The sequence below is a fragment of the Rhinopithecus roxellana genome, chromosome 21 (assembly GCF_007565055.1).
Source record: "Rhinopithecus roxellana isolate Shanxi Qingling chromosome 21, ASM756505v1, whole genome shotgun sequence".
In the NCBI taxonomy this organism is placed as follows: Eukaryota; Metazoa; Chordata; class Mammalia; order Primates; family Cercopithecidae; genus Rhinopithecus; species Rhinopithecus roxellana.
Genome location: NC_044569.1, coordinates 17657375 through 17680708, shown reverse-complemented (window position 1 = coordinate 17680708; position 23334 = coordinate 17657375). Strand labels below are relative to the sequence as shown.

The following is a 23334-nucleotide window of genomic DNA, read 5'->3' as shown; positions in this document are numbered from 1 at the left end:
TGCATAAGTAATCCACTCCAGAAATTATCTGTCCTGCATTTCCCATGGCCCTCCCACTATAGTCTTCCTTCTGGCACATTAACATACATATATATATAATTTCCCCCATCTTAAAAAAGCAAAATCACCCTTGGCCCCACTCATCCCTCTAGCTATCACCTAACTTTAACTTTTCTCCTTTCCTCTAAAGTAAAGCTGCTCATAAGAGTTGCTTTGCCCACTGCCTCCAATTTCTTTTTTCCTTTTCTCTTGGACCCAGTCAGAGGGAGCTATTGCTCCCACTACCCTTCTCAGCTGCTGCTTTCAGGTACCAGTGACTTTTGTGTTGCACTAGACACAGTCAACCACTCCGTCCTCCCTCACAGGGGTCCCAAGATATGATGTATGACACAGGGCTCCCAGGACATCTGGCTACTCCTTCTCAGTCTCCTTTGCTGGTTCCTCCTTATCATTAACCTTTAAATGTCCTTGGACCTCTTCTCTCCATCTGCACTCTTTCAGTCTCATCTAGTTTCAAGGCATTAAATGCCATCCATAAAACACCACCTTCTCCACCCATGCAGTCCCCAACCTAAAGTGCTTCTCCTGCAATCCTTTGCTGTCTCAGCTACGGCAACTACATCCATCTTGCTGGCAATTCCAAAAACTTCAGAGTCATTCTTGACTCCTTTTCTTTCATCCTCCACATCCAGTGTTGCTGGGCATCCTGTTGGCTACACCTTCATGTCATATCCAGAATCCAGCTGCTTTTCTCAGCACCTCTGCTACCACAACCAAGGGCCAGGCTAGCATGGATTCCTGCCTACAGTACTGCACGGGCATCCCTGCTGGACTCTCTGCTTCTAGTCACGTCCCTTGATAGCCAGTTCTTACCCCAACAGCCACATGATGTTTATAAAAATGTCTGATCCTATCTCTCTGCTCGAAGTCTTTTAACAGCACCATCTTTTACTGTGAGAAAAAGCCATGACACAATGTTCACAAGGCCTTCCATGATCCTTCCTTACTTTTCATTCATCGCCCACCACCAACAAGACTCCCCGACCCCCAGACACACACGCCCATAAACCTTGTTAGCTATAGCAACTTCTTCCCATTCCTAGAACTCACCAAGTACGATCTGGCCTCAGGGTGTCAGCCCCTCCTGGGATAAACTACACCTAGTGAATCACACAATTTTTATCTTTGACCTCTTATCTTTACTCAAACCATATCTTCTCAGTGAAGTCTTCCCTGACCACTTAGTGAAAACTGTGCAATCCTCCCCCAACACTGTTGATCATCCTTTCCTGCTTTATTTTTCATCACAGCTCTTATGACTGCCAAATCTGTCATGTTTTACTTATTTTATTGTCTGCCTCTGCCCTATCACTGGAATGATTATAATTACTCATTAAATTGCCTTTGTCATGGGATGTAAACTCTATGAGAACAGGATTTGGGTTTGTTTTGTTTACTGTTGTTTCTGCAACATCTGGAACAACTGAATGAATGAATGAATGATCAGGAATGTTATTCCTCTGGGTTTGCCTCTTTGGGGCTTGTATTAGTCTGTTCTCATGCTGCTATAAAGGGCTGCCCAAGACCGGGTAATTTATAAAGAAAAGAGGTTTAATTGACTCACAGTTCATCATGGCTGGGGAGGCCTTAGGAAACTTACAATCATGGCAGAAGGGGAAGAAAACATGCCCTTCTTCACGTGGTGGCAGGAGAGAGAAAAGTGAGTGCCCAACGAAGGGGGAGGCCCCTTATAAAACAATCAGATCTTGTGAGAATTCACTACCACAAGAACAGAATGGGGGAAACCGCCCCCATGATTCAATTATCTTCACCACGTCCCTCCCGTGACACATGGGGGATATGGCAACTATAATTCAAGATGAGTTTTGGGTGAGGACACAGCCAAACCATATCAGAGCTGGCAGGGCCAGGTGGTGAGTGCTTCAGGAGGTGAGTTCCATCAGCTTTCCAGGACCTCAGTGGATTCTGGTGTTGAGATGTGGCAGGAGACCCAGGCCTGGGAGGTCAGCACTGGGAGCTTCATTCAGCCAAAGGAGCATCCCCACTCAAACAGGCTGAGGGTGGGCCCTGGCTTGAGGAGGCATTGACCAGGGGAGCACAAGGTCCCCCAGGATTTCCAGTGTAGCTTTATTCTCTGTCCTCGGTGCAACAATGGCTTAACCTGACCAGGGGACCTTAGGCCATCTCAACACCAGAACAAGGAGCTCTTGAACCCTCTTTTAGGTTTTACAAACAAAATATACTTAGAAAATAATCATCATCAAAAGGAGATGAGATGCCATTTGAAGAGCAAAAAATGTGGTTAGCTGGAGTTCCAACAAGTGGTCAGACACTCTTGCGAACAGAGTCCACTTTGATGCCAGGAGGCTGCAGCAGATAAAGCAGCTGAGCCTTTCTCAAGAGACGGCCTCGCTCTTTCTCCATTTCTTGGGAAATGTGAGCATTTTCTTATTTTGGCAACAAGGAAAAGAATTTTTTTTTCTTTGAGACGGAGTCTCACTCTTGCCCAGACTGGAGTGCAGTGGTGTGATCTTGGCTTACTGCAGCCTCCACCTCCAGAGTTCAAGCAATTCTCATGTCTCAGCCTCCCAAGTAGCTGTGACTACAGGTGTGGACCACCACATCCAGCTAATTTTTGTATTTTTAGTAGAGATGGGAGTTTCACCATGTTGGCAAGACTGATCTCAAACTCCTGACTTCAAGTGATCCACCCGCCTCGGCCTCCCAGAGTGCTGGGATTACATGTGTAAGCCACTGCACCCAGGCAAACAGGTAATATATTTTAAATGCCAGTTTCCTTGCTTATTCTCTTCATTCATGACTCCTTTTATCATTCTGTACTATCCCTCTTTGTCCTTAGTAATTTCCTTTGCTCTGAAGTCTACTTTATCTGATGTAGTCATTCCTGCTTTTCTCTGATTTAATGTTTGCATAATATATCTTCTCTCAACTTTTTTTCTTTTCTTTTTTCTTCCTTTTATACCTAGTCCTACAAATTTTTTCCCCAACTTTTAACTTACAATCTACCTGTGTCATTATGTTTGAAAAGAGTTTTCTATACATAACATAAAATTGGGTTTTTATCCACTCTGCCATCTATCTTTTAATTTAAAGGAATTATTGCTATGTTAGAGCTTAAGTCTGCCATTTTATTTGTCATATTTGTTCCATTTGTTTTAGTTCCTGTTTCTCCTTTCTTGGTCTCCTATGGGTTACTTGAATACTTTTACTTTAACAAATTTTTCAATTGATACATAATAGATATACATATTTTCAGGGTACACGTGATAATTTAATAAGTTCATATAATTTGTAAAGATCAAATCAATGTAACTGGGATATCCATCACCTTAAATAGTCTTTTCTTTTTTTTACAACATTTAAAGTATTCTCTTGTAGCTATTTTGAAATATACACAACACATTATTGTAAACCATAATTTCCCTACTAATCCTATAGAACACTAGGTCTTATTTTCTCCATTGGATTGTATACTTGTACCCATTAGTCAATCTTTCTTGATCCCCTTTGAATATTCTTTAGAATTTCATTTTGATTTATTTATAGTGTTTTCAAGTACATTGTTTCATCTGGTTTCTGTAGTGGTTTCTCTAGGTATTACAATATACACACTAACCACAGTAAACTAGTATTGCTGTTTAACCACTTTGAAGTGTGGAAAACGTACTTCCATTTAGATATCTTTAGCTTCCCCACTCTGAAAGTATAGTTGTCCTAAGTATTCCTCTACCTACACAGAGCACTACATCAAATGATGTTATAATTTTTGCTTCAACCATCAAGTATGATTTAAGAACTCATAAGCAGAAAGTATTTATTTATCCGTGTTTTCACCCATTCCTTTCCTTCCTGAAGTTCCAAGACTTCTGTCACCATTTTCTTTCTGTTTGGAGAACCTCCGGTAGTAATTCTTTGAGGGTAGGTCTGTTAGGGACCCACTCTTTTAGTTTTTCTTTATCTGAGAATGTCTTATTTTCCCTTCATTCTTAAAGGATACATATGCGGGATATAGAATTTATAGTTGATAGTTCTTTTGTTTTAGCACTAGCAAAATATTGTGCCCCTTCCTGCTAGCCTCCATGGTTTCAGATGAGCAATGTGCTGTCACTTGGACTGGTGTTCCCCTATGGGTAAAACGTTTCTTTCTAGCCTCTTAGAAAACTTTGTTTGCTTGTTTTTGGTCTTCAGTTTTCGTAAGTTTGACTATCATTTGTCTTGGTGTAAATGTCTTTAAATTTGTCTTGTTTAGGGTTTGCTCAGCTTCCTGACAAATTTGAGAAGTTTTGGGCCATTATTTCTTCAAATAATTTTTCAGCATTACACCCTCTCTCCCCTCCAGATTCCAATGAATTGGTGTTAGATCGAGTCTTACTGTCTCACAGGTCCCTGAGTTCATGTTTTTCAGTCTGTTTTTTTCTGTCATTCAGAGTTCATAATTTCCACTGATTTGTTTTTGAGTTGACTAATCATTTCTTTTGTTGTCTCTAATCTACTATTAAGACCATCCAGTAAGTATTTTATTTTGGTTACTGTGTTTTTCAGGTCCTACAATTGCCCTTTGGTTCTTTTTAATATCTTTTATTTCTTTGCTGAGATATTTTATTTTTTATGTATTCCCTAAGTGTTTGTAACTGCTCACGGAAGCGGTATCATGATGGCTGCTTCAAAATCTCCGTCACATCCACAGAACTCTCCACCCCAAATCAACAGAATATACATTCTTCTCAGCACCACATCGCACTTCTTCCAAAATTCACCACATAATTGGAAGTAAAGCACTCCTCAGCAAATGTACAAGAACAGAAATTATAACAAACTGTCTCTCAGACCACAGTGCAATCAAACTAGAACTCAGGACTAAGAAACTCAATCAAAACCGCTCAACTACATGGAAACTGAACAACCTGCTCCTGAATGACTACTGGGTACATAACGAAATGAAAGCAGAAATAAAGATGTTCTTTGAAACCAATGAGAACAAAGATACAACATACCAGAATCTCTGGGACACATTTAAAGCAGTGTGTAGAGGGAAATTTATAGCACTAAATGCCCACAAGAGAAAGCTGGAAAGATCTAAAATTGACACTCTAACATCACAATTAAAAGAACTAGAGAGGCAAGAGCAAACACATTCAAAAGCTAGCAGAAGGCAAGAAATAACTAAGATCAGAGCAGAACTGAAGGTGATAGAGACACAAAAAACCCTCCAAAAAATCAATGAATCCAGGAGTTGGTTTTTTGAAAAGATCAACAAAATTGACAGACCGCTAGCAAGACTAATAAAGAAGAAAAGAGAGAGGAATCAAATAGATGCAATAAAAAATGATAAAGGGGATATCACCACCGACCCCACAGAAATACAAACTACCATCAGAGAATACTATAAACACCTCTACGCAAATCAACTAGAAAATCTAGAAGAAATGGATAATTTCCTGGACACTTACACTCTCCCAAGACTAAACCAGGAAGAAGTTGAATCCCTGAATAGACCAATAGCAGGCTCTGAAATTGAGGCAACAATTAATAGCCTACCCACCAAAAAAAGTCCAGGACCAGATGGATTCACAGCTGAATTCTACCAGAGGTACAAGGAGGAGCTGGTACCATTCCTTCTGAAACTATTCCAATCAATAGAAAAAGAGGGAATCCTCCCTAACTCATTTGATGAGGCCAACATCATCCTGATACCAAAGCCTGGCAGAGACACAACAAAAAAAGAGAATTTTAGACCAATATCCCTGATGAACATCGATGCAAAAATCCTCAATAAAATACTGGCAAACCGGATTCAGCAGCACATCAAAAAGCTTATCCACCATGATCAAGTGGGCTTCATCCCTGGGATGCAAGGCTGGTTCAACATTTGCAAATCAATAAACGGAATCCAGCATATAAACAGAACCAAAGTCAAGAACCACATGATTATCTCAATAGATGCAGAAAAGGCATTTGACAAAATTCAACAGCCCTTCATGCTAAAAACGCTCAATAAATTAGGTATTGATGGAACGTACCTCAAAATAATAAGAGCTATTTATGACAAACCCACAGCTAATATCATACTGAATGGGCAAAAACTGGAAAAATTCCCTTTGAAAACTGGCACAAGACAGGGATGCCCTCTCTCACCACTCCTATTCAACATAGTGTTGGAAGTTCTGGCTACGGCAATCAGGCAAGAGAAAGAAATCAAGGGTATTCAGTTAGGAAAAGAAGAAGTAAAAGTGTCCCTGTTTGCAGATGACATGATTGTATATTTAGAAAACCCCATCGTCTCAGCCCAAAATCTCCTTAAGCTGATAAGCAACTTCAGCAAAGTCTCAGGATACAAAATTAATGTGCAAAAATCACAAGCATTCTTATACACCAGTAACAGACAAGCAGAGAGCCAAATCAGGAATGAACTTCCATTCACAATTGCTTCAAAGAGAATAAAATACCTAGGAATCCAACTTACAAGGGATGTAAAGGACCTCTTCAAGGAGAACTACAAACCACTGCTTAGTGAAATCAAAGAGGACACAAACAAATGGAAGAACATACCATGCTCATGGATAGGAAGAATCAATATCGTGAAAATGGCCATACTGCCCAAGGTTATTTATAGATTCAATGCCATCCCCATCAAGCTACCAATGAGTTTCTTCACAGAATTGGAAAAAACGGCTTTAAGGTTCATATGGAACCAAAAAAGAGCCCGCATTGCCAAGACAATCCTAAGTCAAAAGGACAAAGCTGGAGGCGTCACGCTACCTGACTTCAAACTATACTACAAGGCTACAGTAACCAAAACAGCATGGTACTGGTACCAAAACAGAGCTATAGACCAATGGAACAGAACAGAGTCCTCAGAAATAATACCACACATCTATAGCCATCTGATCTTTGACAAACCTGAGAGAAACAAGAAATGGGGAAAGGATTCCCTATTTAATAAATGGTGCTGGGAAAATTGGCTAGCCATAAGTAGCAAGCTGAAACTGGATCCTTTCCTTACTCCTTATACGAAGATTAATTCAAGATGGATTAGAGACTTAAATGTTAGACCTAATACCATAAAAACCCTAGAAGAAAATCTAGGTAGTACCATTCAGGACATAGGCATGGGCAAGGAATTCATGTCTAAAACACCAAAAGCAACGGCAGCAAAAGCCAAAATTGACAAATGGGATCTAATTAAACTAAAGAGCTTTTGCACAGCAAAAGAAACTACCATCAGAGTGAACAGGCAACCTACAGAATGGGAGAAAATTTTTGCAATCTACTCATCTGACAAAGGGCTAATATCCAGAATCTACAAAGAACTCAAACAAATATACAAGAAAAAAACAAACAACCTCATCAAAAAGTGGGGAAAGGATATGAACAGACATTTCTCAAAAGAAGACATTCATACAGCCAACAGACACATGAAATAATGCTCATCATCACTCGCCATCAGAGAAATGCAAATCAAAACCACAATGAGATACCATCTCACACCAGTTAGAATGGCAATCATTAAAAAATCAGGAAACAACAGGTGTTGGAGAGGATGTGGAGAAATAGGAACACTTTTACACTGTTGGTGGGATTGTAAACTAGTTCAACCATTATGGAAAACAGTATGGCAATTCCTCAAGGATCTAGAACTAGATGTACCATATGACCCAGCCATCCCACTACTGGGTATATACCCAAAGGATTATAAATTATTCTACTACAAAGACACATGCACACGTATGTTTATTGCAGCACTATTCACAATAGCAAAGACTTGGAATCAACCCAAATGTCCATCTGTGACAGACTGGATTAAGAAAATGTGGCACATATACACCATGGAATACTATGCAGCCATAAAAAAGGATGAGTTTGCGTCCTTTGTAGGGACATGGATGCAGCTGGAAACCATCATTCTTAGCAAACTATCACAAGAAGAGAAAACCAAACACCGCATGTTCTCACTCACAGGCGGGAACTGAACAATGAGATCACTTGGACTCGGGAAGGGGAACATCACACACTGGGGCATATCATGGGGAGGGGGAGTTATACATGATATAAATGATGAATTGATGGGTGCTGACGAGTTGATGGGGGCAGCACACCAACATGGCACAAATATACATATGTAACAAACCTGCACGTTATGCACATGTACCCTAGAACTTAAAGTATAATAAAAATAAAAAAAATTAAAAAAAAAAAAATCTCCGTCACATAATTCCAACGTCTGGCTCATCTCAGTGTTGGCATTTGTTTATTGCATTTTCCCATTCAAGATGCGATTGCCTTAGCTCTTGAAATGATGAGTGATTTTTCCATTATGTCTTGGATATTTTGTGCATTATTAGACTTTGGATCCTATCTTATCTGTTAGTAGGTAGTCAGCCTTTTTAGGTATAGCATACAGATGCTGGTGGAGGGAGATGTTCAGCTCCCTGCTGGATCCTGCTGTCACCACCCCAGCAAGAGTGCTGACTCACACAGGCTCATTGCAGATGAGGAGGGTCGAAGGTCAGTGCCCCCTCCCTTGGCCCCACTACCTTCCCAGGGAAATTAAATCACTGACTCACATTGCCGTATCGCCTCCAAATGAAGCCAGAGGTTCAGCTCCCTATCAGTCTCCATTGACTCTGGGTCAGGTTTTTCATTAGTGCCTGTCTAGGGTACAACAAGTATTAATAAGTAAAAAGCCTGTGTTCCGTTCTGTTAGGCAATCCTTTTCCCAGTCCTTTGGCTAGGGAAATAAGCTTTACTTGGAACTTCACTGTCATGTAATTTAAGTCTAGAGCTTCCTAGGCTGTCTGCATTCTTCTTTCCACATTTCACAGTCCTCCTCTGATGGATTGTTCTGGTATTCTCAGGGTGTTGCTATGTTGGTTGTAAGAGGGGAGAACCCAGGAGCAATGAAGCTTCCCCATCTTAGCCAGACTCCTCTTCATTTATTCATCGATTGTTTTGTGAGACCCTGCTAGGAAGTGAGCACTCACAATGAATAGACAGACATCCCCATCCTCACAAAGCTGACATTCAAGTGGAGACAAAGGACAATTATACAAGTAATTATAAAAAAGCATAATTCATGCTATGATAAAGCTTCTCACATGCATGCCCTAGAGTAGAAGACATGAAACAAAGAAAAATTGAACCACATAACTGGAATGAGACTTTTTCAAGTCCTACAAATTCATTTTTGACATAGTCATTAGAAATACGTTTGGGAATCATTTTAATTATCTCTAAGGTTGCTCTGTGATTTGACAGCACTCTGAAAAGCAAGAGCTATAATGACATAGCTGCCCTGACTCCACAGTGGCCAATGATGCCTGTGAACAGTGAGATATTTTAGGATCCAATAAGCTACAGTAAATAAACATGACGAAATCTCTTAACAGCACCGGAGCAAAGCAGAAAAATCATTGCAAAGCCCTAATTCCTGCTTCTAAACACTTGGACACTGCCCACTTTTGGCAGAAAGTCAATGGTTCTTCACTGGGAGCACTTTCCATTTTTGGAAAATTGTCCTTATTTGGAAGAATACTGGACAATCTGACCCAAGAAAGCTCTGTAGCCTGGTATATTTTTACTAATCCAATTTCTTGATATATTTTAGGCCTGCTAAACCCAGTTATGATGAATAATTCTTAAAGCTATTCCTAATAAATAAAACATGATTTAAGACCAATCTGACCAGTAAGACTTACCCTACATCCAGTATTACCACAATAATTACAGTAATATGAATAAGAAGTAGAATTTGGGGGACTAACTGTATCTGACTTTGAAAGAAACTAAGTAAATATCAGTATATATAATACCTTTTGACACATACATATTCAACCAAATGAAGACACTGGATTTTCAATGCAATAATTCCTAATATGTAAACTAATAGTCTTTTATCTTCTCTTTTTTACTGCATCATAGTGACCAGCAATATAAAGTATAAAATCTAGTAGTATATTCTAACTGGGAAAAATCCAAATAGTAACTATTTTAGACTATGCCATTGATTGACAGGTCTATTGGAAGACATTCTGGTTTCATTCATTCGTTCATCCACGCTTCTGAGACAATGTATTTTTAATCTGGGAATTAATAAGCTATTCATGGGTCATGGCACTGGCTGGCAGGCCTTGGTAGAGGCGTCATATTGTCCTTTGGGCCTAAGACATTGACTTGAGTGGGTACCACTCATATGCAGCTTAACGAAGGCTGGTCCATTAGACCTGACTCCACTGGTTAGGAGTGTTTGTTGAAAAGGAGGCATTCTACCACCTTGATAGCACGTAAGTCATGGGTAGGAAAAGTAACCCTCTGATGTCACAGATCGTATGAATTATTTATAATTCCTATAACCCTCTATGGCGCCCTCCTCAAGTCCTTGGTGAGGTTCTTTCAAGCTAAACCAAACCTATAATCTAACATTCCATTTGGTCCCTAATTCTAAAGTTACCATTCACAGGAGAACTGAATGAGTATTACGCGTAACACCAAAAAGATATACTTCCATAAGGAAAAGCTTGTTCTTTATACAAAGAAAAGAATGGTTATGAGTATAATGTAGAAAACAAATTATCCATATTCCAGGACATCAAATTGACCTCAGTACACTGCGTACCACAATTTTTTGGAAACACTCATTCAATCCATTTAAACAAATCTTTTCCAGTCTGAAATGTCCAGTCAAAATGATTAACACTCTTCAGTAATCACATTTTTAAAGGAATAGACGACAATGTGACAGTTTCTAAACTTCTATCAAAACTGGAAAAAGCCTTACTATTATCAACCTTACTATTATTCACAATGGAACAGTCAGGGGAAGTGAGAGGTTTCTCTTCTGGGGCTTATTCCTCAGGAAAAGCCCTCACTTATCGGGGCCCTTTTCCTCAGGTGTGGAGGTAATGAATGTGATGGTGTGGCAGAGGGTTTGGGGGCCGTCTTTCTACAGGGCAGAAAGCTGCTGGCTGGCTGCCAGCATGGCCACACGCCTCGTCCCCAGACACTGGGTGACACAGCCGCATGAGTGGGTTGACCTAGGTCACCTCAGAGACCAGCTTGCGGACAGGCTCTTAGCGAACCAGCCCCTGCACCCCAGGCCTCCCTGGCACATGCCGACTGAAACAAGGGGCTTCATTTACCAGTCGTCCTGTCCCCGGAGAGCTTGTCCTCCTTCTCCTCCCTCTCCAATGTGCTGCTGGAGGACGAGACGCTGGAGGCAGAGCAGTTGTCCCTTTCGTTCACCCCCTCGTTCTGCCTCTCTTTTTCACTGAGGGAGGCTCTTTCTTCCGGCTCTTGCTCTAGTGCCCGCTCCACTTCGGTCTCTGCACCCTCGTGGGCAGAGGCTATGTCCTGGCCAGCTTCATCAGCAATCTGCCCTGCCCCTGCCTCTGGTTCCGGTTCTGCCTCTGATTCAGGCTCAGGATCCCCGGCACTTGCTGGTGGAGACAACAATGGAGATTATATTGACAACAGATTTCTTGGAAGGGTGATGTGAGGTGAGAATGGATGTGAGGTTGATTTCTCTGTTGTGGGCAGATGTCCAAAGACAGCCCCTAAGAGACCTATCCCCTGGCTATTCAAACACTCACGGAGGCCATGCCGTGAAGGGATTGTGCAGATGACAGGAAAGTCCCAGTCAGTGACCTTACGATATGGAGAGTAACTAGATGAGTTGGATCCAATCAGGAAAGCCTTTTAAAGGCAGACAGTTTTCCAACTGGCAGCAGAAAAGGAAGTCAGAGATTCGAAGCAGGAGAAGGATCTGCCACATCACTACTGCTTGACTGACAGGGAATGCAGGTGGCCTCTAGAAACTGAGAACCACCTCTGGTCAGCAGCCTACCAGAACAGGGACCTCAGTTCTGCAGGCACAGGGACCTGGATGTTGCTATCACCCTCAGCGAGGCTGGAGGTGGACTGTTCCCAGAGTCTCCTAGTAAGAGCTCAGCCAGCCGCAGCCTTAATTTCAGCCTTGTGGCAGTGGACAGCCAAGGTCAAGAGCTCAGTTGAGCTGTGCTAAACTTCTGACAGATGGAAACTGTGAGATAATAAACGAGTGTTGTTTCCAATCGCTATGTCTGTGGAAACTTGTTACACAGCAATACGAAACTAATATGTAACCCTATTGCCTGTTTGGGGAAAGAGAAACAAAATCCATGGTGGATCAAGCTGATGAAAATCAGCTAACGTGTTCTGAAATCAGTTGGCTGAACCAGTGAGGTTCATCACCCTTCTCTTGGGTTATGTTTGCTCATAATGTGAAGTTAGTTTGATTTTGAAAGCAGTTTGGAAGAATCACTCATGGTCACAGTCTATTTGCAAACCTATCAAGGCTGGAGATCTGATGCTGTCACTGAGGTAAGATGATCATGTTCTCACTCACGTGACACTCTAGGGAACAGGGAAATGGCACAATCTGGTTTATGCATTTTTTTTTTTTTTTTTTTTTTTTTTTTTTTTTTTGCTGAGCAAAGCTCTCAGCTATGAGCTGTGGATATGTAGCAAAATGATTGAGAATACACAAAATTCTGAGCCAACTGCCACACATGAAGGCTGGAGGAGGGCGGCTCACTCTTAAAGGAACTGCCCTCAGGCTGAGCAAAGCCACTCCTCTGGAACCCTGGCAACGGACTCTAAGGGCGTGTGCTTGAACCCTCGGTACACACTGCTCAAAGCAACACAGAAATTCTGGCAGGGTCTGCACATGGCAGGGGATGAGAGGGACCTGCCCAGACTCCATGAGAACATGCAGATCAGGGCAGCTCTCTGTGGAGGCATCCTGCTGCACCAGGTAATGGGCACGGCTGGCCATGGGGCACACAGAACCAGCCCCTCAGCAGGCTGGGCATGGGCATTACTAAGGGGGAGGGACATTCAGACCTTACGAGGCATGGGGTCCAGCTAACCCCAGCTTCCCAGCAACTCATTCTTCAGGACCCACAAGGCCATCACCCCCAATCCTTCATCTGCTCTCAGGTTGCCATCCTCTGAGGATGAGTAAGGGAGTTAGCTGGGCAGGGAAGATGCAGTGGAGAGGATGAAATACCACCTTTCCTTATGTTCCTGGGCAACTTCCAAATCCCACTCCTCTGTGGGAATGTCCCTGAGTGCCAGGTAGGAATTTGGGGGTAGAGGAGTAAATTTCTCTCCTCTGATTACAGGTTGTAGTTGTGCATCTTCTACTGGGAACTCCAGCCTGGGGCAGGAACCTGCTTCCCGGGAAGGCTGGAGAACATGGGGAGGGGCAGCAAAGTCCTTTCTGCAGCTGAGGGGCTGTCCCTCCTGGGCATCCCAAGAGGGGAACTGGAGATCTGAGGGCACAGTTTCCAGACAGAGAGGCATGGGTGGCAGTCACAGAAGGAAACCAGTGGGCACACAGCTGTGAGGCTGCGCGCCTGAGAATGAGAGCATCATACACTCTTCCTTAAAAGTAAAAACTGTGTTGGGTCATGGGATGGAGTGAACAGCCCTTTTAGAAACATTCCCTTTGGTACTGAAGGAATTTTTATGGTAATTTCTTTTTCATCTGATAATAGAGTATTTAGGAGAGATACAAAACCCCATTAGTTTTACAAGCATGGCAAGAGCACGGCCTCAGCGGCGGCAGCGTCATCATTTGGTTGACAGAAAGCACATGTTTTTGCACACATGGACTTCAAAATAGCCACATCAAAATAAAAATGTGTTTCCAACAGCCCAGCATGTGGCATGGACTGAAGTTTTAATTGGTAAGCATATGGTGAAAACCAGCAAGGGCCCCTCCTGGTGGTTTCATCACAGACAGGGACGTGGGGTCAGTTGGCTGCCATAAGCCTGTGTCTACTCACCACCCCCAGGGGTCTGGGCAGAGTAGGGAGGCTCTGTGATTGATGGCTGTTTGACTTCAGCCTGTGTGTGTGCACTGCCGTGTTCCATTCCACTGAACATGCAGGACTCTACCCAAGCAGCGGCTCTGGCCCTGAGCAGGTGAGCTAACAGACACACAAGATCTGGAAAAGCCACGCTCTTGCGGGGGAGCAGTACAATTTCATTCCAATACACTAGGGCCTAACTTCTTGGAATCACATATTTCAATCTGTGATTTCAACCACTGGGGTGGTTTCTTTTTGTCATGACTGCTGGGGAGGTAGTAATTGGCAAAGTCATCTCCTGCCCAGAATACATGACTCAGTGTCTACAAGGTCTGATTGCAAATCTGAGGCCGTCCTAATGATGAACAAATTAAATAACTGTCACACACGTTCAAGTCAAGCAAAACTGCCAGGGTCCATGGCAGAGCCCTTCTCCAGCTGTCTTAACCAAACACAGGAAAGTTGCCTGAGGGCCAAGACCCTGCCTTCCTCTCCTGCTGGAGAGCCCCAGCGTGGTCCTGGGGCCAGCGTCTGCTCACAGCATTCTTGTTGATATTCAGAAAGCACCCAGGACAGCTCTGAGACTCCACACCGAACTCCGGAACATTTCTCCTCCCCTTTCCCATTATCTTTCAGCAGGATTTCCTTCACTCATACTTCCTTCCGTGCGCGTGCACAGACACACACACGCGCGCAGACACACACACACCCAGCTCCTTCTGAGTTAGTGTCTCTAAGCCAGGTCTGCTGCCCGCTGGGTGGATGCAGGAGAAAGTCTCATTTATACCCACCAAGTCCCCAGGAAACAGGAGAAGCCATATAATCCTGTAGGAAAAGTCCTAAAGGGAGCTACGACCTTTGGCAACAACTAGGGAGGAAAGGTGTTTGTTTCCCTCCTAGGAACTTCTCACTGTTACCAGTCCCAGAATTTAATGAGCCTTTCTCTGGCCAGACAATGTGGTGTTGGTGGTAAAAGACAGACACAGCGACCCATGAGACTGACCCAGCTGTGTCACAGAGGCTAGAGAGAAGCAGATTAGAGAGATCCTGAACAACCTGCCGTGACATCAATGTGGCAAAAGTGAGCGAGCTCTGCCACTAGTGGGCACAGGGAAACCCCCACCTCTCAACTATCAGCAGACACAATAACAAAAATACGTTTGTAAGAGTGATGGATGTGTAAGATAAAATGCACGGTGCCCTGGGAACGCATGGCAAGGGTCTTTGGCCAGGCCTGGGACATAAGTCTCTGTGGCAAAATAACGTTTAAGTAGAGTCTCAAGGGATAAAAATGAATTAAAAGAGGGGAAACACTGAGAGTGTCCTGGGCAGAGGGAAGTGCACATGCAGGGACCCAGAGCCCATTGCGTGCCAGAGGGAACGAAAGCTGTGTGGCCTGGCAGGAGGAGTGAGAGGAGGTTTGGGTGGCTGTCGGGGCCAGGGCAACCAGCCCTGTGTATTGATGGAGGGATCTGGGACTTTACCCTAAGGGCAGTGATGGTTGTTCTGGGTTTCATTTAGTCTGAGGTGAGCCCTGTCTCCACCTGCATCACAGGCAAGCGAGGCTTCCTGCTGGAAACAGCTTGGGTGTGCCTGCGAGCTGTGGGGTGAGGCCCCTAGTCAGTGTGGAGTCAAGAGTCCACGAAGCGGCTGGGCGCGGTGGCTCAAGCCTGTAATCCCAGCACTTTGGGAGGCCGAGACGGGCAGATCACAAGGTCAGGAGATCGAGAACATCCTGGCTAACACGGTGAAACCCCGTCTCTACTAAAAAAAATACAAAAAACTAGCCGGGCGAGGTGGCGGGCGCCTGTAGTCCCAGCTACTCAGGAGGCTGAGGCAGGTGAATGGCGTGAACCCGGGAGGCGGAGCTTGCAGTGAGCTGAGATCTGGCCACTGCACTCCAGCCTGGGTGACAGAGCGAGACTCCGTCTCAAAAAAAAAAAAAAAAAAGAGTCCACGAAGCAAACCCTTAGAGAGAGAGAGACAGAGGAGGAAGAGGGGAATGGCAATCAGTGGAGCTCAAGAGAAAAAGAAAATAAAAACACAGCACCACTGGAAGAACACATGGGAAAGGGATTAAGACTCTGAACAGCAGGAGGTTTTTCCATCCCAGACATCAGCTGGGGGAGGAACTCTGTTCACACAGGAGCAGGGCAGGGAGTTAGCAGGGCTGCTGGCTCCCTTTGAGGAATGGTTACTGAGCACTTCACAGGAACCGCCTTCCAAAGCCCTCACAGCCTTTCTATGGGGAGGGCTCTGGTATTGCCCTCAGAAACCTGAGGCCAGGAGAGAACAGTGAAGGCCCGTGCCAGGGTGGTCAGGTTGCAAGGAGCAGAGTGTCCCTTCCCCAGCATGTAATGCCTCTAAGAACTCTGCAGCAGCATCTTCAAGGGAGGCTCAGGAGTGACAGTGATACCCCAGACCCGGCAGGTCAGGAGATGCCAGGGCTTGCCATGCTTTTCCATAACTACCTTGGATGGAGGAGGGACACAAAGATCTGACTGCATCTCCTGGGCTGTGCAAGGCGGGAGGGGAACTGCAGGAAGGACTTGGGTCAGGTGCCCAGGCAATCCTTCTCCTAGCAGTGGATGTGCATTTGGAAATAAAAGGAAGACATAGCAAGGAATGCCTGGTAACATTACAGGCATCCAAAACCGGGATCCATCTTCCTGGATCACAGCCCAAGAGTGCAGACCGATGGGATCTCAGCATTGCCAGGATGCATTTAGCAAAGACCAGAAAAATGTGTTTGGCCAGAGCCTGTGCTGACCTGGCTCTGAGGGCTTGCAGCTAGATTTGAAGGTTGGGGTAGGGGGAAATACAAGGGCCAAATAAAAAAATCAACACTAAACTGCATAAAAGGATGAGGTAATGGATACTTTTTGCAAGGAGGAAGAAATAATAGAAAAGAAGGGGTCCAGGGTATCCTCAAAGTGACATAACAGGGAACTAGGCTGTCATCAGCTTGTAGGGAAGAACCCATAACCAGAACACAGCCACTAAAAGGAATTCTTCACACCAAAGAAACAGACATTACTGGAGTGAGAGAAGCTGGGAAACCAGGATGGGAATCTATCAACATGAGAACCCCACAGCATGGGGGAGAAGCTAAGTGCTTGTCTTAGGTATGAGAATGTAAAGGCTGCCCCATCAGATGGAGAATGTGACCATGCTTTCCTCAGGCAGATCACAAAATGGGGAGAGAAATGAGGAACGAGTCGGCCTGAGGACTTCAGCCAGCTGGTCCCTGTGCAAAGTCAGCCAGGGCAGACCATCGCTCACTCACACAATCTCGTTTTCTTTCTCCCTCCCAAATCCCAACATCAACTCCTCATCTGGTCCCCAAAACCTCACTGGACATCAGGTCCTGCTTGCCTAGTGCAGTAAAAATCAAACTCACTACATATTGAGCACCTTCTATACCCGGGTGCTGTGCTAGGAATCATATTACATCATCTTTAGTTCCCATACCTACAATATGAAGTGAAGATTGATGTCCCCACGTGAGAAATAAGGAAACACGTTCAGAGAGGTTAAGCAACTTGCCCAGAGCTACACAGCAGGCTGGCTACTCTCTGACTGTTTGATCCATGCTCTGTTCTGCTCTGCGCCTGAGGATGCTGACCCCCGCAGAGAACACCACCTGTATTTGCTCTCCCTCTCCCTGGCTAGGCCCCTGGAGGTTCTAGCAAAGGTAGGAAGAAGGAAGCTGGGATATTAACACCCCTGCTTCCTTCACGTAGGGCCCTAGTTTGGCAGAGGTTGTCAGGCCACTGTTTCTGTCCCTTGGTCTCTCTCCTCTGGCCACAGCTCTTACCAAGTCCTAGTCATTCACCAAGTTCCGTCAGGCCTGAAGGTGAGAACAGTGTCCCATTACTGCCTAGTCTTTGGGTGAAGCATCACCACAGTTTCATGGTCTCATGACCTCCCTATACCTCTGTAAACAGTCCCTTCACTGAATATCTTCAGTAATCCTCTGACCAACAGGACCTCACTGCTAAGCAGAGCTCATGCTAACGGAGCTTGGATTTGAACCTGGATCAGCTGGACTACAAAGCTTGGGATGTTAATCACAGGGTTATACTGTGTGGTGGTGACTTAAGCAATCAAGGAGAAAGATCTAATCATTCCTGAACACGCGCACGCGCACACACACACACACACACACACACACACACGGCAGGAATGTTTTAATTCTGCTTTCATCCATGTCCCTCACAGCTGAGTTTAGAGTGTCCAATTAGAATTTCTGGTCATGCAACTTTTCTTTGAAGAGATAAATTGATGGTAGAGTTTTGAACTTGATACATCTCTGGGTGGCTTCAGTTGATTTCAATCTGTGGTAGTGCCTTGATGACTTTGCCAGGACTTGGCTTTCTGGCAGGTCTTATGAAACCAAGGGCTGGGCCAGCCAGTTCTATAATAGTTGCTCCAAACTGTGTAGATTCCAGGGACCTCCCCAGCTCAGAGCTAATAACTAACACGATTGACTACAGACGTGTGTTCTAATCACAGAAATCTGAAAAAGGTCCCAAGAGAAAAAAGCTTACAACTTTGAAAATCCTTTAGACTTTGCCTTTGGTGTTAGACCAGTTCTTGCTAGGTTGTTCACTTGGATTCACTCTAGAGCAAGGTTTCTCAGCCTGGCTACCTGGGTATTCTAGGTTGAATAACTCCTTCTTCTGGGAGACTGCCTCATGAGCCGTAGGATGTTTAGCAGAATCCCTGGTTTCTACTCACTAGAGGCTTCAGCACCAACCCTCCACTTCTCCTCTGCTATTGTGGCAACTGAAAATGTCTCCAGACACTGCCAAATGTCCCCCAGAAGAGCAAAATCACCCCTGGTTGAGAATCACTGCTCTACAGGAATAGTTGCACGACGATAGGCACAAACTCAGCTTCACAAAAGAAACTCTACTCAAGCCTCACAAAAGAAACAGCTCATCACTTGCAAAATACTGATTTCAATAGCCTAATTTTTATGCCTTAAAAGTTAAGCCATGTTTTGTCCTCAAGTTTCAGAGTTTGGTTTTCCAAAGAGCTTCAGATCTAAGCCCCTCTGAAGATGGATAGTTTTCATCTTCAGAGATGGCTTAGGCCTGAACCTGTTTGACCTGAACAATTTTGACCACGTAGAGTCAAAATTACCTTCAAAAGTCCCTTTGGACAGTGCCACCTTATAGATCCCATAACTTCTCCATAGTTTCGACAATCACGGTTTTAATTCAGTGTCAGTGGAACTCCTTAAGTGCTGGGATTGCATTCATGGGCCATATTACCCCCAAATACAAATCTGTAAACTCTAAAGCAGCAAATTGTTCATACTACAAGGGGCATGTTGGAATCAGGAATGGTTCAAAGAAAAGAAGAAAAGATCCATGTTCCTTGTGGTCATGCTCCCTCAGGGACATACACTTGATATGAATATTAGACAGGATTTAAAGCACTATTTAAATTAGAATTTCCACTTCCCACTCTCTTGCCCCTCAGATTACACTTCTGATAGTGTTCACTTGCTTAATATGTATATAACGCCACTGTAGTATCATATAGGATAAAAAAGAAGACAATTTCAGGCTCAATTATTCTCATATTGCTAACATATAGTGTGACTATTCTACTAAAGTTAGATCCTCAGAAAGAAATGGCCCAGATATGTCAACTCTCTGTAAAAGTTTCCTCTCTATTAATTACACCAACATCATTTATTCAGTCCTTATGGAGTGGCCTGCATAGTCAAAGATGTGTCCTCCACCCATGGCTCATGTAATAAATTTCTTCCTGGGTACACAGGAAACAGCTGTCTCTGCAGATTCGTGTGTCTGCTTTCTTTTGTCATGCTTGACTATTTGCCAACTCATAACCCATGTACTGAATACCTGGGAATATTCCAAGCACTGGGAATAACAAAGGTGGGCACAGGCACGTGCCCTGCCCTAGGCGCACATAGACACTTGGGAGGAACAAATTATCACATGGACAGTGAAGTAAGCCCTGCATCCCAACTGTGCACAAGATGCAAGGGAAACATAAGAGAAGAACCAAGGAAGGCTTTAGAGAAGAGAAGGTGCCTCAGCTTGATGAACAGTCCAGGGGGCACCCAATGAAAGAGTGTACTCCAAGCACAGAGCATGGCATTTTCAGGTACTGATTGTGGTTTGGTGTGGATGGAGTGTAACATTTGTTGGGGGGTGGCTGTGGTGGTTGGTATGAGTAACAAACAGTCTTGAATGTCACGTAAGATCTGAATTTATGTGGTAGATAATGAAGAGCCACCTGATAATTTTAAGAAAAGGTACACAGATCTTTGTTTTTAATTGGGTTGCTGAGAAGAACCTGGAAGAAGTGAGACCTATCAGAAGTGATTGAAATGGCCCAGATCAGAGATGGTTGAGCCCAGGCCTAAGGCACTGGCAATGAAGAGAAAAGAAAGAGGGCTGATTTGAGAGAAAACAACACAAAAGACACTTGGGGACTGATTGGATGTAAGGTACATGTTGAAGGAGGAATAAAAAATTATATGTATGTTCCAGCTTCAATGGTTGGGCCAAGAGAGATGGCCTTACCCAGGTGGGGCCTAGAAAATACAAGCAGGTTTGGGGTGGGGGTTTCTGGATGAGAGAAGACATCACCTCCCATCTGAATAGCCCTCAGCCTGGCACCTGGTGGGTCTGAAGGGTCGGAGGGGCATTCAATGGAGATGGCTGGGGAAGTGCAATACACACACCCTGAGCTCAGGGAGGCCAAGGCTGGCGGTACAGACCTTGGGAATTTAAAGCATATGGGAGGTAGGTAAAAATCACAGGTGGAATGCGAGGGCCCAGTGACAGGATGTGGCATGAAAAGAGAGGGGAGCTGTGGAGGAACTTCACAAAAACCCACCACTTAGTAAAAAGGCAGAAGAGGAGTCCATGAGAGGATTGCGACCAAATGATGAGAAAAGACTGAGATGAAATGGTGAGAAAACAATGAGAAATGTACACGACACAAAAGGCAACTATCCTGTTTAGCCTGGAGATTATCTAGAGGACACAGAGGCATCTGGAGGGGGATGGATCCAGAAAGTGAACCAAAAGTGACTTGAACTTCCTGATGTATCTGGCAGAGGCAGCCTTCTCACAGAAGTCAGAACTTCAAAAGGCTCCAAAGATGCACATCACGTCCAGAGGCAGACAAGACACACCACATAGTCACTGAACCCAGAGGTTCTCCTGAAAAAGTGTATTTCAGTTACCAGAAAATCAACGCGAGTGTGTCTTGCTATACTGCAGGTGTTGTCTCATTTTGAACAAATGTGTTCCAGAGATGGATGGGGGAAAGCAGGGCTGCTGGAGGGAAAGTGAGAGTGATGGAGATGGCAGAGTAGTGATTAAGAAATTGAGGATGGACAAGGATGCTAGAAGGAGCCCCAGAGTTATTCTTCTTTGCTAATTTCACTGGTCTCAGTCATTGTCTGGAAATTCAAAGTACCATGGTGGCTCAAGAATCCTCATTGTCCTGATACGTGGAGCCTCCTGACTGCACCTGGAAGCACTGATCCAAGGCTTCCACCTGGGATGAAAGGCGCTGATGTCTCACCCAGCCAACAACCCAGATTCTCTGTGAGTGTCTCCAGATGCAGCAAACTTGTTCATCCCAAGCGCCTGCTCAAGGCAGGGTCTTGCAGCTCCCGAGGCACTTACTTTTTGGTTAAATAAGAATAAGCTAATTGCTGTTCAAAACTTGAATTTTTTGTTTACACTAAACAGACTTTAGGATACAAATTTCAGAGTAAAGGTTGATTTAAAACCATTATAATCTAATATTGGGAAACAATTCTCTACAGCTCTCCCATGTTTCTTCAGTCTTGCAAGCAAAGACACTGATAGCCTTTTTTCTGCACTATCTTTCTAAGGATGTGTGCATAGCAAAGAGCCTTAGAAGACAGAAATAGGGTCTCTCTAGAGCAAAGATGTAGTTGGTTTACTGCCCCCTGTAATAAAGACAATGTCTCCCTCTGGGACAAACGGAAGGCATGTTTACTGCCCATTATAAAAGAGTTCAGGTCCCCAAGGCTCAGGGTTCCTTTCCCCACAATGTGCCTGCAGGTTTTACTGGGCCCTATTCACATCACCCTGTGGGAACTGGGGCTTGGGGAAATGGCACAAATGTTGATACTCTGGTTATTGCTATCACTAGAAGTAATGAAGTCCTTTGTCTCTGACCCAGGAATTTTGTGTCTTCTGCCAGCATCCACGGAATTGTGGCAAGGCAGCATATTAGCTTACAATTAGGGTAATGTTTCAGTCCCTTCACAGCTCTTGACACCTAATAGCTGCCTAGGAAATAATCATTTTGATCAGGTAATATCCACCTCCTCTTCTCTTTTTTTTTTTTTTTTTGGAGTTGGGGTCTTGCTCTGTTACCCAGGCTGGAGTGCTGTGGCAAGACCATAGCTCACCGTAGCCTTGAACTCCTGGGTTCAAGCTATCCTCTTGCCTTATAAATAATGCTCTTCTTTACCACCTTTCCCAGTGCTATTCTATGCCTATCTTTACTTAAGGTTTATACCTTGTCTACTTCAGAAGGATTCAATCCTGATTAATGTTTCCAAATATGATGCAAGAAGATACACTGCAGACAAAGTTCACTTCTATGAGGAGAAAAAGGGAAATTTTTAGAGACTGAGAAATGGCAAGGCAGAAAAACTTGATGATTTGCAAAGGCTGCCCACAGCAGGTGTAGCAGGTAGGGCCTCGGCCTTGGGTAGAATTGATGAAAGATTTTGTCCAATTGACAAAATGGCATCAAGTAGCAGCAGTCAGGTGAGGCAGGGAGGGGGGTAGCCCTGAGTCAAAGAACCACAAGGAATCTAGTTTCCTGCCAATTCATGAAACACTGAACTGGAGGCATCCAAAAGGTTTATGCAAGAGAAGTAGCATGCAGTGTTAGGCTGATGATGGACAATATTCCATTGCTACCGTGCCAGTTGGAAACAGGACACCAGATGTTTCTGATTTCTGCTGTGTGGATTAGATAACCTCAGAGAGTGCCTACACCTGAAGGAGTACTCAAAACATCTTACACAACGAAGATGACAAAGGCAGTCAATGCTAATAATGATGACAGCCAAAAATGACAAATGGATGCCCACAGGAAAAATCATTTAGACAAACTAAACATTTCATGATACTCTATGTCTAAATTTTATTTCCAGGTTTGAGGATCAGGAGGCTACAGGAATCACCATATTTACCCATACTTTAAATGCCTGGATCTGTGAGAGGAAGTATTGTTAACCTTTGTCAATAATTTATGTAAGTGCTGCTGGTGAGTAGGCCATGGCCATATAGGCCATATATATCTCCAGGGCCAAACAATCAGACATTTGGAAATACCCTGGAATCCAATTACAGGTAGAGAAAAAAAATCACTGTCAAACATATTTTTCCCTGACATAAATAAA

The 23334-nt window shown here is 44.0% G+C and overlaps 1 protein-coding gene across 9 annotated transcripts in view; it reads right to left on the bottom strand.

Moving 5' to 3' along the window:
- The window catches only part of FHOD3 (formin homology 2 domain containing 3), a 498596-nt gene that overhangs the window by 60479 nt on the left and 414783 nt on the right, over positions 1-23334 (bottom strand). For all 9 annotated transcript variants that reach the window (XM_030925939.1, XM_030925940.1, XM_030925941.1 and 6 more), the window contains one exon: positions 11178-11474. In XM_030925939.1, the coding sequence (XP_030781799.1) occupies positions 11178-11474 (297 nt within the window). The remainder of the gene's footprint in view (positions 1-11177; positions 11475-23334) is intronic.